The sequence below is a fragment of the Pongo abelii genome, chromosome 5 (assembly GCF_028885655.2).
Source record: "Pongo abelii isolate AG06213 chromosome 5, NHGRI_mPonAbe1-v2.0_pri, whole genome shotgun sequence".
Classification (NCBI taxonomy): domain Eukaryota; kingdom Metazoa; phylum Chordata; class Mammalia; order Primates; family Hominidae; genus Pongo; species Pongo abelii.
Genome location: NC_071990.2, coordinates 69,601,398 through 69,617,426, shown reverse-complemented (window position 1 = coordinate 69,617,426; position 16,029 = coordinate 69,601,398). Strand labels below are relative to the sequence as shown.

General features: G+C 32.3%; 1 protein-coding gene across 7 annotated transcripts in view; it reads right to left on the bottom strand.

Annotated features, from left to right (window-relative positions):
- ADGRB3 (adhesion G protein-coupled receptor B3) overlaps positions 1-16,029 on the bottom strand; it is a 747,209-nt gene that overhangs the window by 313,836 nt on the left and 417,344 nt on the right. For all 7 annotated transcript variants that reach the window (XM_024248975.3, XM_054557672.2, XM_054557676.2 and 4 more), the window contains one exon: positions 6,479-6,581. In XM_024248975.3, the coding sequence (XP_024104743.3) occupies positions 6,479-6,581 (103 nt within the window). The remainder of the gene's footprint in view (positions 1-6,478; positions 6,582-16,029) is intronic.

Here is a 16,029-nt window from a genome sequence, read left to right as displayed (position 1 = left end):
GACCTCATGATCCACCTGCCTCAGCCTCCCCATAATTTTAATGATACTTCAGAAGGACACATTCAAAAAATCTCAGGAATTGCTAAGGGAAGCAAGACATTAGTAGACATAAACTTTTCCACAGTCAAATCTATCACAGGCCGTTAATAGTTGATCAGTAAGAGGCACCCATTTCAGGGTCATGTCTTTTAACATATGAACAGTTCTACAGTCCCTTAAAGAGTAAAACGCCATGCAAGGGGATGAGGCAGTGAAAAAATACAATATAAAACTCAACAGGAAGTAATCTCCTGGATGTTCTTCTCCAATATGTTCTCAAAGTTATGATAAGTACTGTTCCATATTTTAGTATTTTAAATGATACTTAGAAGGAGCTAAGTCTGGGTCTTATGTTCAGTTTTTAAGGGATAGCTGCTGTGTACCTAAAGCCTAAAAAGACACATTGAGAATACAATAGTGTACTCTTATTTGTTAGGAAGTTGGAGATGTAGATAATTGGATGGATTTTATGAGGATTCTCATCATATTGAAACTAGACAAACTAAGATGGAATGAAAAAAAAATTGGCATTAGCTAAAGCAGAATTACATGAAGGCCACTGAAGTGAGAAATGTAGAATACTGTTTTTATCAGAATGAGTCCCATCCATGTTACATAGCTATTCGCAGAAAGTTGGCAGCTATTTGATTGGAATACAAGGAGAGGGCACATATTTAATATCACTTCTGCTATGTAGTTAGTAGCCCACATTAACCACATGACACTATTTTTACAGACGTGATGACAGCTTGCTTCTCTAATTTCTGAGATATATCACTAACCCGCATTATTTCCAGAGGAATACTTTCCACTTGTCATATGGGAAGCAGTAAAAAGCAGAACTATCATCAGGACGTTTTCACATGTGTATCCTTCAAAGAAAATCATTGCCTCCACATACATGTCTCAGAGTGTCCTACCTGCATGTGATTACGTCATTTCCAATAATGGCTGCATAGAGTCTGGTGTACCTCTCAGCAAGCAAATGGGTCTTCTAGAGTTAAAACTGTGCAAGTATTTAATATTAATTAAAGTGGCAAATAACTTTAATAAAGAAATTAATTAAATAACTAGATTCTGTATAGGTACAACATATAGCGTATGTCTTTTTCTTTTACATCCAAAAGGAATATAATAATATGTCCTAATAATAATTATATGGGGTTATAGCAGAGACATGTAACACACATATGCCTTTTGACATGTACTCACACAAACATCCCTTTTGACTTGTAACACAGCACAGTCATAGGTTCTGGGGATTAGGATGTGGACATCTTTGGAGGAGTCACTATTCTGCTTATCACACGGGGGTTGACAAACAGTAGCCCATGAGCCAAATCTGACCTGCCATCTGTTGTAAATTACTTTTTATTGAAATACAACCACAACTGTTTGTTTATATTGTCAATGGCTGCTTTCACATTATAACTCCATAGTTCAGTGGATGTGACAGAAGCCATTATGACTCTCATGCCTGAAATTCTTTACTATGCGACTCTTAACTAAAAAAGTTTGCTGACCCCCTACTCCAACAATAGCACAATCATACTAAAACGTTTTTAAAGAATATCAATTATGTATTATAATTAAAAATAAACTAAATTTGAAAGATGAAAAGGATGTCTACTCAAGAAATTCAGGCTATAACCAAAAAATGTAGCCAGAGAGCAATTTCTATCTCAATTTCAGTTGTTGGAAGAGCCTTCAATCTCCTTGTCTAGTAGCATTTCAAGACTCTCCATAAAAGTTACCAAGAACTGTAAACAGACAAAATATCAGAAACCACTTCCAAATGGATAAAGCTAGGGCAGAAAAGTGATTCAAAAAGTAAAGGCATATCAAACAGCCCTTTGTGAAAATTATGGATGCACACACTGAACTTTTTAAAGTTTTGCCAAGTGATTTTTAAATAAAACCTAAAGTATAATAATAATAATAATAATAATAATAATAATAATAATAATAAAAGAAAAAAATAAAAATAAAATAAAATGCCTCAGAGGACTTCCCAAAAAAAAAAAAAATCCTTAGGTTATTAACCTTTATATTCATGAAAATACCCATTGATGAATGTTGGAATTTCTTTTCATTGTTTCTCATGCTTACCTAATGCTAACAAGCATATTCGTTACAGTTGTCACTGTGTTTTCCACTATGATTTACAAAGGTCATAGGGTCATGGCTAATTTTCATTTAAAATTAGTTTATACACATAAAACAAATTTCTTAATTTGTTAGCTTCATGCTATTAGGATGCATGCAAATATGGCAAAGAAAACAAAACCTACAAGCCCAAATTCTCATTAGATCAATTTGAGAACTACAAACGTAATGCATTTATCTCAACCCTGAAAGACAGCAGCAGTACCCTACCTATACCATTTGGAGTTGATGCCCAGAGGAAAAAAACATTTAAAAGCCAAGATGAGACTGCAGGCTGGTATGGTCCACTCTATCTTTCCATTTGAAATGGAACTACATAAAGACTTCATTTGGAAAACGTATGCATTTTCAGACTTGCAAAGTTGATAGAGCATGAGATAACTAAAATGCATTTACCTCCTTTTTCTTCTGACTCATCTTTAAAGATAAACACATCACTCACCTTGGAAAGTCACAGTAGGCCCACACCTATCAGACACAAGGGATCCTAATAGTATATGTGTTTGTGTACATAGGGATCTATTCATTGCACTCATTGGGCCTCAAGAATTATTTTCAATAAGATGAATGATTAACTTTCCTTATGCATTATAGGATCTAAAAATTTGATGAGTATAAATGTCACTCAAGTGATATAAAAAACAAATTTTTGGGGGGAGAAAAAATGTGATATTTCTTAAAAGCAATTAATTGTTATGCTTAAGCACTAAAGACCCTATACCCTGACTTTATAGGTCATGACAATGAAGCCATCAGCCTGAAAAACTGAACTAAGAATAGTGTCTTACTAATTAATGACATAATCTGGTTAAAGCTGCAATTGGCTTTGCTAAACACAATTTGGAATTGCTAGGTTCCATATTTTATTATCTATTCCTATCAGTTCCCAAGAGCCTTATTATATTTAACATATTGTAAACGCTATTTGTTAAAAAGCTTTCTGAGACACACTTTTAAAAGAAAATGTTAACAGGCTTTTCCTGTTAACTCACTATAACTCACTGTAACTATTAATTCCCATTCTTCCTTTCTTTTTTCACATGGCATTTTAATAAAATGTAATTTTGAAGTTATTCTTTCCTGAAAGTGTAACGGATATTTTTGATATAAGAAAATAGGTGAAAGTAGACAGATTTGATATTAGAGATGTGTCATTTCTAAAAAAATTTGAAGGCAACGAATATGGGCATGTATATGTATATACATGCATATATATATAACTGTATATATTAATATATATATGTGGGTGTATATTGTGAAGGTTGGAGGTGGGGGGACGGGTGTGTATTAGTTGTCTCTTGTTATCCATAGGGGGTTGGTTCCAGAACCCCTTGCAGATACCAAAATCCATGGATGATCAAGTATCTTGAGCATATATTTGCATATAACCTATGCACATTCAGTTGTATACTTGAAATCATCTTTAAACTGCTTACAAGACCTAATACCATAATACAGTGTAAATACTATGTAAATAGTTTTTATACGATATTTTTACACTTGTATTATTTTTATTGTTATACTGTTATTTTTAATTTTTTTCCAAATATTTTTGATCTGTGGTTGGTTGAATCCATGGATGCAGATACTGAGGGCTAACTGAATATATGTACATACGTGTGTGTGTGTGTGTGTGTGTGTGTGTATATACATATATACATGAAGTTCAGGCTTGTTCTAATAAATTTCAGTCTGCATATTTAAGATATATTTTTTCTTTACATTGCAGCTAATATTATATTTCAAAATAGACCTTTTTTGTCTTCTCTTGAATGGAAATAAACTAATCTCAGTACATAAAATATATTTTTATAAGACAGGTAATAATATTATGGTATTCAATAAATAAACCACATATTCCCTCCCTTAGTGAACAGTAATACTTCCCAAAGTATTTCACAAAATCTAATTTTAGCAATAAAATAAATGTAAATACAATAAGCTTTAGAAATTCAAAACACTAAAGTAGAAGGGCTGTATATATTGTACAGACAACAGTGAGATGGATATTTTCAATAAAAGAGTCCAGAGCAGCCCAGAGAGGCTCAGTTGTATGGTGAGTAACTGGAGGAGCCTCTGAGAAGAGGCACGATGTGCACGGCAGGCAGATTCTAAACAAGAGCGCCTAGAGACTTTTTCTTCTCTAGCATAAAATTGTTTCTCTTTCTAGTCTCCTCTCCCCATCCACTTTTTTGTAACAGATTTGTCTACATGTATACATATATTTTAAATATGGGCTTTCTAGAGTGGAGATAGTATTCTCGTGGGAACCTGGTCAATTCACTTACTCAAAATACTGAAAGACACAATTAATTCTAAGTGACTTGTGATAATTGTCTCATCATTCTTACATGCTGACTTTCATTGTCATTCCAGTACTAGCTGGTGCTTAATAAAATTTGTTGACTATGTTCTTTGTTTTCCATATGTAGAAAACATTATTTGTACATGGTTTATATCTTCTGTAAATCAGCTGACAAAATACATTTCCAGAACATAAAAGACAGACTCACAGCTTAAATACGTTCATTTCAAATAGTTTTATTATACTGAAATAGTGAGACTATTTCAACACTATTTTTGAGCCTACTCTTTTTTAATTTATTAAAAAAGCTTCCTTTAACATGTTCTTTAAGTTCTAAATAATGATTTCATCTTTATTTATCAAAGTCTTGTGATTCATTTGCACAACTGTTCTCTGCATAAGAAACAGAGTACACATTCTGATACTGGGTGCTTTTTCAGTAATTCTATAATCTGATACAGAGAATTAATATCTCTTACTACATTCTCCCAATGCTTGTAATTGTAGACAGACAATAAAAACATATATTTTCTTTAAAAAATTTGAATACACAAATTCTTTATTCAAAAGCAAATGTTCAAAAGTTAAAAATGTCTCCCAGTTCTCAGTGCAGTGAAGAGATGAGGGCTATACTAAGGTATGAGAAGGTAGATATTGTAGAACTAAAACACATTGTTAGGTTAGATAGAACTAGTATGGTCACATTTTGGCAAAAGCAGGAAAACACCTAATAGTTTAAATATTAACCATGATCTTTGAAAGTTATTGCAGAGAGATTTGAAATTTTTGTTAAATAATCCAGGAAGCCTGGGGAATCTTAGAAAAAGTGATTCACAGGAAAGGTGATTATCATTTTTCTATAAAACTAAGGCAATTTTTTTCAGGAAATCAGAAACTACACAATAGTAGAAAATACACAAGTTTTATAGCCAAAAGAATGTGAGTATAAATTATGCTATGTCATTCACTAACTATATGAGCTTGGGAAAATGACTTTATCACTTTTTGCTTTTTTTTTTTCAAGGTAAAGAAAGGTCAACTTCATAAAAACTTTGCAAGGAATAAAAATATGTACATGTAAATCATGAGATTGGCTTATTTTAATACAGGAACTATGAAAGTACAATAAGGAAGACTTTCATAGGAATCACTTTCCTTGCTCCTCCACTTCAATGATTTAAGTATTTGAAGTGAATATTTAAATAATAAGTAGACATTGAAAATTTGTACAGAGGACTGAACAAAATCTGAAGCATTTCAGTTGCAGTTGGATAGATTTAAGAATGGGTTCTCTTCATTCTGAGAGGAAAGATTTTGATTTAGACAATGCGAGCACCTAGGTAGTTACAATAAACCTTCCCTGATCCTTGACTTAGTATTTCTACATGCTACCCACCCCACTCAGCAACCCCTTCCTCTGAATTAATCATTCCCCTTTGCACTGTTTATAACTTTTACTGCGGCATGCAACTTAAATTTTTTCTTTCCTACCACATAGTGAGATAGAGTTTTATTTAAAGATAAAACTCACCAATTTTAAGTATACAGTTTAATGCTTTGGATAATTGTATACTACCATGTAAACACCACCACAGTTAACAAGCTCTTACTCACCTTATCTTCTCCACTGCCTAGCACAAAGCTTGGTAAAGATGTGTGCACTGATAAATGATTTATTAACTATTATTTGGATAAATTGAAGAGAATTTTATCATGAAAAAAGCATAGAATAACCATTATTTGTTTCTTTATAATACATATACTCATTTGGATAAATTGAAGAGAATTTTATCATGAAAAAAGCTTAGAATAATCATTCTGTTTCTTTATAATACATATACTCATAACAAGTTAGTTCATTTGAAACTATAAAAGTCTAGAAAATATATTCTGGTGTTATCAGTTGAAAGAATGACTGTTAAAAAGGTAATTCCATAAGCAAGTCAATGCCCAGTGGATGGTACTTACATTAGCCAAATGAGCTAGTTCTATCTCCAGAAACGAATCGGTTGTTTTGGGTTCAGGCCTTATTGTGACCACGATGATTTTGGAATTAATGACAGTATAATTTCTGCAACAGAGTAATTATAATTAAAAGGAGAAATGATTGATGAAAAGTACAAATTCCTACTGCTCAATACATTTTGGGATGGTTTCAAATAAATGCATCCAAAGCAAAAACATAAATCGTAGTGTTATTCATGGGAAGTCACATTTTACTGCTGTAATGAAACCTTATGTGGAACAGAAAACTTAGGGAGAAAAGGCCATTTTACCATTTTAGATGCAGAAAATATGAAAAAGCAACAGCACTGACAAGCTTTTGATTACTTAAATCTGATTCATCTACAAGAGTTATGGATTGTGAATTCAAACCTTCAGACAATATTTAAATGAATATAATTCATTTATATCAAGGAGGACCTAAGAATTTTGTTCTCTAGGAGATCAAATACTCTTATTGCAATGTGCTGTCTTGGTGTTTTATGGATTATCCCAAAACACAATGCAATAAATAATTGGAATGTGGAGTAACATTAGAGCAAATAGAGTTTAAATAGAAATAAATGCTGTTGCTAATTATTGACCACAATTTATTTCAGCAATAGAGATTGACAGGCCACTGCTTGATCTCAATACTCTCAAACTAAGAAAGACATTTTGCCTGAAATATCTTACCAAGATATTTCATTTACAAAGAAGTTTAAGTTATTTTAAGAAAATCATATCTATAGTTTACAAGAAATTATCTATCAATATAAACATAAAACTGAACCAACTTTTTCTAGTATACGTAGGTTTTCACACAAAATATGTAAAATGCTGCAGATCTTCTAGTATTTAGAGATTTAAAGATGATTTAATTTTACTCATAACACACTTGAGTGTGTGTTTATGTGTGAATATATCCCTGTTTGGAATTGTGAAATAATAAACCACATGCTCTTCCATTGGGCATGTACTATGCTGGGGAATTCACATTAGGTATCAATGACAAAATCATTTAATTTTTTTCCTCTTTTTTGTTTTTTGAGGCAGTATTTACAGATAAAACTCACAATTTTAAGTACATAGTTTAATTCTTTGGATAATTGTATACTACCATGTAAGCACCACCACACTTAACATAAACAGACAATCCCTCACCCTAAACAGTTTTCTCAAGTCCCTTTGGATTTCATCCCCTACCCTTCCATGCTCCCAGGCAACCATGGACATGCTGCTGTTATAATTCTGCCTTTTCTAAAATTTCATTTTAATAGAAGCATACAGTACATAGACTTTTAATTTTAACTTAATTCATTTAGCATAAAGTTTTTGAGATTCGTCTATTTTGTTTCTTTTTACAGTTGAATAATAATCTATGGTACAAATACAGCAAAATTTATTGATGTATTTATCAATTAGGTTAAAACCTTTAGGTTATTTCTGATTTTTAGCCTTTAGAAATAATAGCTAATGATATTTGGCTATTACAAATAATTACCATACACATTTTATGTATGGATATGTATTTTCATATGTCTAAGGTGAATATCTGAGAGTGTAATTCCTTGATTATGCTGTAAAGGCATACTTAATTTTATGTTACTCCCATATTGTTTTCTAAAGTGGTTGTACCATTTAAGTCACATAGTTCTGATACGGTGGAGCCATGCTGAACCTTGCTTTTTTTGAGATTTGTTTTTCTCTAATGAGATGGTTTTTGGCACAAGATTTCATCAGAAAAAAATGCGGAGTTACTCCGTGGTTGGAGGAATTTACTATATCTAGTAGCAGAGGAACTATACATCTATTTCGCATGGGTTAACATTTTTAAGTGCATTTCTCATGTACGCAGTAATGTCAAGTAACACTTTTTTAAACACTCAGGAAGCTATTCAGCCTAAGAGTAAAGAGTAAAAAACAACAAAGCATAAATCTATTTTGCTTTTGTTAAGAGGAAGATTGTTGCAGACGGAGAGAGCTGGTTAACTCTCCTTTTTTTTCATTAAATGTTAAATGAGTCATTTGAAGGTACAGTACATTTTGAAGAACAGAAAACTAAGGTCTAAATGCCAAGCTTCCTTTGCCAAATTATTCCTCCATGTTTTTCTGTGAGTAAAAGTGATCAGGGAACCAAGTGAGAATAGAGAAATTGACAAAGTTGAGAGGTGATCCTGGGTGGTTGATCATATTAGCACAGCTGACAGGCCTCCCAGAGAATGGTGTATACAGCTTAGAGTTTGGGGAAATATCCACCTGTCATTACCAGAGAAATTATGAACATTTCTCCCAGAGAACAATCAGTCCTGAACAAATAGATGTAAGTTCCTTTTTTGGATTAGCCTGAATATGTTTAAGTTCTGGTTTGGTTTTGCAAAACAAAAATATTGATGCTTCACTCAAATTCCACTTGTCTCTTTATTCTGGTTCTGTTTATAATCCTAGTTACCGGCTTTTAATAAAACCCAATGACTGCTCATTTTAATTATTATTAGATAATTATTATATTAGAAAGGTATCTCTATTATGTTTAAGTTCCATGAGTGGATACATTACTGGAAAACACAGATGTGGGTATTCTATAAAGAAGACTGCAATTTTGTTAAGATATTTATGAAGCTGCCTGTGTGTTTGGGAATGTGGAGACTTTGGCCCTGAATGGCTGGTCTGTAAGGAGCAAAGTAGCTACAATAAGTTGCCTTCTGCAGGGTATATTACACTGTGTTAGGTTCATCAGCTGCTCAACTGGCCTGGTGGAGAAATTCCCTAGAGGACAGAATCAACCCTATGGCTTTTGCTGAGAGAGAAGGAGAGACAGAGAGAGAGAGAGAGAGAGAAAGAGAGAGAGAGAGAGAGAAAGAGAGAGAGAGAAAAAATGTGTGTATGTTTTAATATTTTTAGAATATATTTGAGAAGAGATATGTGTCAATTTATTCATGCATATCAGTGTGCTAATACCATTCATGTGAATCCCTGACACCTTGTGCCCCAATACAGTAACGTGCACCTACCTCTACCAAAGCATCCATCAATTCTACGCGTGTCTTTTTCCATATGATAATAAGCTCAATGAGAACAAGATTTTTATCTATCATTTATATGTCCTCATTTGTATTATTCTTTGGAAGATTTTAATACTTAAAACATGTTTGAGTGTTTTGTTTAACAAGCAAATACTAAATAAAAATATCAAAATTTTAACAAATTGATTTAAAATGTAATGCCAATATCGTGGTATTAAATGCTTAATAAAAGGGAAAAAATAAGCAAATTTACATTATGCAATGGCTTCCTTTTTAAAAAGTGTATAGTGTACAAAATTGTCTTTAATTTATTCCATGAATTTATTCTAATTTGCACAAGTGAATAGCTGGCTTCTGATATGCCATGTCAGGCTTTGTGATCTGCTAATGCTCCCTGGTTGGCTGCACATTTGCATTCACTGCTAGAAAAGCAAATCTGACAGCCAAATGGATTTCATGACTCAAATAATAAAATTATTTTCTGTCCTTGAGATTTATGCTAGTTGATATATAAAACATTTCAAAATATATAGAGTTAATCATTCAAAGGTAACCCAACTTAATCTTCACATTTTTTTGCAGAGTCTTAAGAAGTTTAAGGCACATGAACCATATCTTAAAGAGAGTATAAAAAGTGATTAAAAATGCAATTCAGTTGTCTACAACAGACTTACTTTATATATAAGGGCATCCATAGACTGAAAGTAAAGGTATGGATAAAACATCCCATGTAAAAGATAACCAAAAGAGAATGAGGTTGGCTACACTTATATCAAACAAAACAGACTTTAAGTCAAAAACTGTCTCAAGAGACAAAAAAAGACACAATGTAATGATAAAAAGGTTGATTCTCTTGGGAGGTATAACAATTATAAATATATGTGCACTAATGTCATAGCACCCAAACATGTGAAGCAAACATTGAAATAATTGAGGAAAGAAATAAATAGTAACAATATAACGGGATATTTTAATATCCCATTTTAATAACTATAGACAGATTAACTAGACAGATTACCTAGACAGAAAATTAATAAGGAAATAGATGACATGAATAACATTATAGATGAATTGGACCTAACAGGAACATGCAGGACACTCCATACAACAACAACAGAATACACATTCTTCTCAAGGGCAGACAGAAAACTTTCCAGGATAGACCACATGTTAAGCCACAAAACAAACCTTAACAAATTGAAGAAGAGTGAAATCTTACCAAGTATCTTTTCCGATTACAACGGAATAAAACTAGAACTCAATACTAAGAGAAACACTGAAAAATTGAGAAATATGTAGAAATCAAACAGCACACTCTTGAACAACCAGTGGATTAAAGAAGAAATCACAAGAAATATTAGAAAATATCATGAGACAAGTGAAAATGAAAATACAACATACCACATAACATATGTGAAGCAGCAAAAAGGTACTAAGAGGGAAGTTTATAGCAGTAAACACCTACATTAAAAAAGAAGAAAGATCTCAAATCAAAACCTGACTTTATACTTCAGAGAACTTGAAAAAGAGGCATAAACTAAACCCAAAGTTAGTGAAGAAAGATAATAATAAAGATTAGAGCTGAAATATACAGAATAGAAAATAGCAAACCCATGAAAAAATCAACAAAACTAAGAGTTGATTTTTGGAGAAAAAATGTACAAAATTGACAAACCCTTTTTAAAAAGAGTAAGTAAAAAGAAAGAGAGAAGACTCAAATAACAAAAACCAGAAAAAAAAGAAGAAGACATTACAACTGATGGCACTGAAGTAAATAGTATCATAAGAGACAGCTATGAACAATTAATTATATGTCAGCATACAAGATAACCTAAAAGAAACAGACAAATTCTAAGAAAAATATAACATATCAAGACTGAATCATGCAGAAGTTTTAATTCTGAATAGACCCATAACTAGTAAAGCGATTGAATCAATAATCAAAAACCTCTCAACAAAAGCCTAGAGGACCAGAAGCCTTCACTAGAGAATTCTACGATACATTTAAAGAAGAATAAACACAACTCATTCTCAAAGTCTTCCAAAAAATTAAAGCAGAGAGCACTTTTAAACCCATTAGAAGAGTCCAGTATTACCTGGATACTGAAATCAGACAAAGACACTATATAAAAAAAAAAGAAAACTATAGACAAATATCCTTAATAAATATTGATGCAAAAATCCTCAACAAAATGCTAGCAAACCAAATTCAGCAGCATGTTAAAAAGTTGATATATCATGGCAAAGAGAGATTTATTTCTGAAATGCAAAGGTGTTTCCACAAATGACAATCAATCGGTGTAATACATCACATTTACAGAATGAAGATCAAAAACCACATGATTGTCTCAATTGATTTTTAAAAAGCATGTGACAAAATTCAACACCCTTTCATGATAAAATCACTTAATGAACAAGGAATATGAAGAAATTATCTCAACATAACAAAGGTCTTATATGCAAAACCCACATCTAATATCACACTTTATGGTAAAACAAACAAAACAAAAAAAACCTGAAAGTTTTTCCCCTAAGATCAGAAATAAGGCAAAAATGCTCTCTCTTGCCAGTTTTATTCAACATAGTAGTAGAAGTCCTACAAACACCAATTAGGTAAGAAAAAGAAATAAAAGGCAACCAAATGGGAAAGGAAGAGGTAAAATTACCTCTGTTCATAGATGACATGACTTTATATGTAGTAATCCCTAAAGATTAGACACAGACACACATTAAAAATCTTGTTATAATTAAGGAACAAATTCAGTGAAGTCGCAGAATGTAAGAAAATTAACACACAAAAATCACTTGTGTTTCCATACATTATCAATGAACAATCTAAAAGGAAATTAATAAAAGAATCCCATTTAAAAAGCATCAAAATAAATAAAATATGAGTAAACTTAAGGAGGAAAAAGAGTTATACATTAAAACTATAAAACATTTCTGAAAAAAATGAAGGAAGAGATAGATAAATGGAAGGAAATCTTGTGTCCATGAATTAGATGACTTAATACGGTTAAAATGTCCATATTACCCAAAGCAATCTACCCAAATGGTATTTTTGCAGAAATGGAAAAAAATATAAAATTCACATAAAATCTCAAAGAATTCTTGACAGCTGGAGCAGTCTTAAGAAAGAAAAATATTCTCTATTTTCAAGCTATATTACAAAGCTACAGTAATGATTATTTTTAAAGTATGGTACTGGTGTCAAGACAGATATATAGACCAGCAGAACAGAATAGAGTGCCCAAAAATAAATCCTCACATATATGGTCAAATGATCCTCGACAAGGGTGCTAAGGCTACACAACGGGAAAAGGATAATCTCTTCAACAAACAGTGTTGGAAAAACTGGATATCCATGTGCCTACAGCATATAAAAAACTCAACATAAAATGGATTAAGACGTAAACATAAGACTAGAAACTATAAAACTTTTAAAAGAAAATATAGAGAAACACATTCAAATCATTGAACTTGGAGATGACACCAAAAGTACAGGGAAGAAAAGCTAAAATAAGCAAATAGGACTTCATCAAATTAAAAAACAAAACAAGGTAAATTTTGTGCAGGAAAGAAAACAGTGAGTAGAATGAAAAGGCCACCTATGAAAAGGTAGAAAATATTTGCAAACTATGTATCTGATAAGAGGTTAACATCCAGAATATATAAATAACTCCTAAACTTGACAACAAAAACCCAAACCAAATTATCCAATTAAAAAATGCGCAAAAGACTTGAATAGACATTTTTTTCCAAAGAAGGTACGCAAATGAACAACAAGGATATAAAAAGATGCTCTACATCACTAATCATAAGAGAAATGCAAATCAAAACTACAATGGTTTATCACCTCACACCCACTAGGATAACCATTATTAAAAAACAAAAGACAGGCCAGGCGGGGTGGCTCATGTCTGTAATCTCAGCACTTTGAGAGGCCTAGGGTAGTGATCTCATGAGGCCAGGAGTTTGAGACCAGCCTGGCCAACATGGGGAAATCCCATGTCCAACAATCATAGACTAGATTAAGAAAATGTGGCACATATACACCATGGAATACTATGCAGCCATCAAAAATGATGAGTTCATGTCCTTTGTAGGGACATGGATGAAATTGGAAATCATCATTCTCAGTAAACTATCGCAAGGACAAAAAACCAAACACCGCATGTTCTCACTCATAGGTGGGAATTGAACAATGAGAACACATGGACACAGGAAGGGGAACATCACACTCTGGGGACTGTTGTGGGGTGGGGGAAGAGGGGAGGGATAGCATTAGGAGATATACCTGACACTAAATGGCGAGTTAATGGGTGCAGCACACCAGCATGGCACATGTATACATATGTAACTAACCTGCACATTGTGCACATGTACCCTAAAACTTAAAGTATAATTAAAAAAAAGAACAATTACCAATAAAAAAATAAAAAAATAAAAATACAAAAATTAGCCAGGCGTGGTAGCATATATCTGTAATCTCAGCTACTTGGGAGACTGAGGTAGGAGAACTGCTTGAACCGGAGAGGCAGAGGTTGCAGTGAGCTGAGATCCGCACCACTGCACTCCAGCCTGTGCAATAGAGCGAGACTCTGTGTCAAAAACAAAACAAAACAAAACAAAGCAAAACAAGAAAACCAAAAACAAAAAAACAACATAACAAATGTTGACAAGGATGTGGGAAAATTGGAACCCTGATGCAATGTTGGTGGGAATGTGAAATGGCGCAGCTGCTTTGGAATACAGTAGGCAGTTTCTGAACAAACAAATAAAAAATAATCCAATGATCTCTCTTCTGAGTATATGTCCAAAAGAATTGAAAGAAAGATCTCAAAGAGATATTTGAACACCCATGTTCATCATGTATAATTGACAATTGCCAAGAGGTGGAAGCAAGCTGATTGTCCATCAATGGAAGAATGGATGAAGAAAATGTGGTATATACATAAACAATGAAATATTCTTCAGCCGTATAAAAAGAAAAAAAATCTTATCATGTGCTGCAAGACAGATGAACCCAAAGGATATTATGCTAATTGAAATAAATCAATCACAAAAAGATGAATCCTGCATGATTCCACTTACATGAGGTATTTAAAGCAGTCAAACTCAAAATCAGAAAATAGAATGGTAGTTACTAAGGGTCAGAGGGAGTGGGAAAAGGGAAGTTGTGCTTTAATGTGTATAGTCTTAATTTTGCAAGATGAAAAGTTTCTAGAGATCTGTTACACAAGTGCATATAGTTAACATTGTACTGTACACTAAAAATAGTTATTATGGTAAATTTTATGTTTTTTTAACACAATAAAAAATGTAATGCAGTTATAGAAAAAGCACCAATGGAGGAGATGGCAGAACTAATAGCACACATACAGTATTGCCAAATAAGATTCAACAAAAAGATGTTATGGGTTTAATGGAAGTTAGTAAAATTACCATAGTCCTTTTCCATTTTTAGATTTATAGTTCATGTAGCTTCAAAAATGAAACTTTCATAAATGTTTTAAATGAATAGACCAATTTAAATAAGACCAAAATAAAATAGATGATTTCATACAGTATGGGAATTTGGGTACTTTATCAAAAGTTTAAAGCTAAATATCTTTGTTTTTAAAACTAAAATCAGCTGTCAGCTGCTACAAAGTAGGATTGGGTTTACTTAAAGCTTGAAAGGAGTTAGAATTTCACTGTAGGTTGCTAAGATATGTAGAATCTAGAATTTTAAAAATGCCAAGTGATCAGAGATTTACATTCACTTTTAAAATATCTGACCAAACTAAACCCAGATTTTAAAAAATAATGCACTAAGTAATACCATAATATTTTATACTATAAGCTATGCCAATTTGTTATTTCCATAGATAATTTAAATTTCTAATGTTTTCATGAGAGGACATTCTAAAAAGGCACAGAACGTCACAAAACTAGAATATTCCATTGCAAAGTGAGAATTAAAAAGGAAGATTCAAAGTTTAGGTCCTAAACCTAAGGGCATGAGCTCTGGAGAGAGCAGACCACTTCAGGTTGATTGCTTTCAGCGTGCATTGGTGTAAAAGTGATTATGTCTTCAATTTTCTATTATTTCCAATACTATTTTTCTATTCATTTTTAATTTTTATAGCATTAGGAATTCAAATGAGTTCCATTTTCTGAATATATAAAAATTACAGCCTCATTTATGTTAATTAGGTTAGTGTACTTGACAAGAAATTCATGTGTTTTTTGCATTATTGAAATTTGTTCCTTTCTTTAAAAATAATTTTGTAGTAACTTTTGGTTTATGAAGACACTTTAGTTTTCATTCATCTGTATTTTTCTTTATTCCACTATAGTGGAATTTACATATAATTTTATTAGTTCTTTTATAATGTCTTTAATGTTAATCATTACATAAGATGCATTTTTTACAGGAATACATTTTTCATGCCTTAACAGGATAACGACATACTGCTCACATACTCAGAACTTTCATTGCTTTCCCACAAAATTGGAAGCTGAACT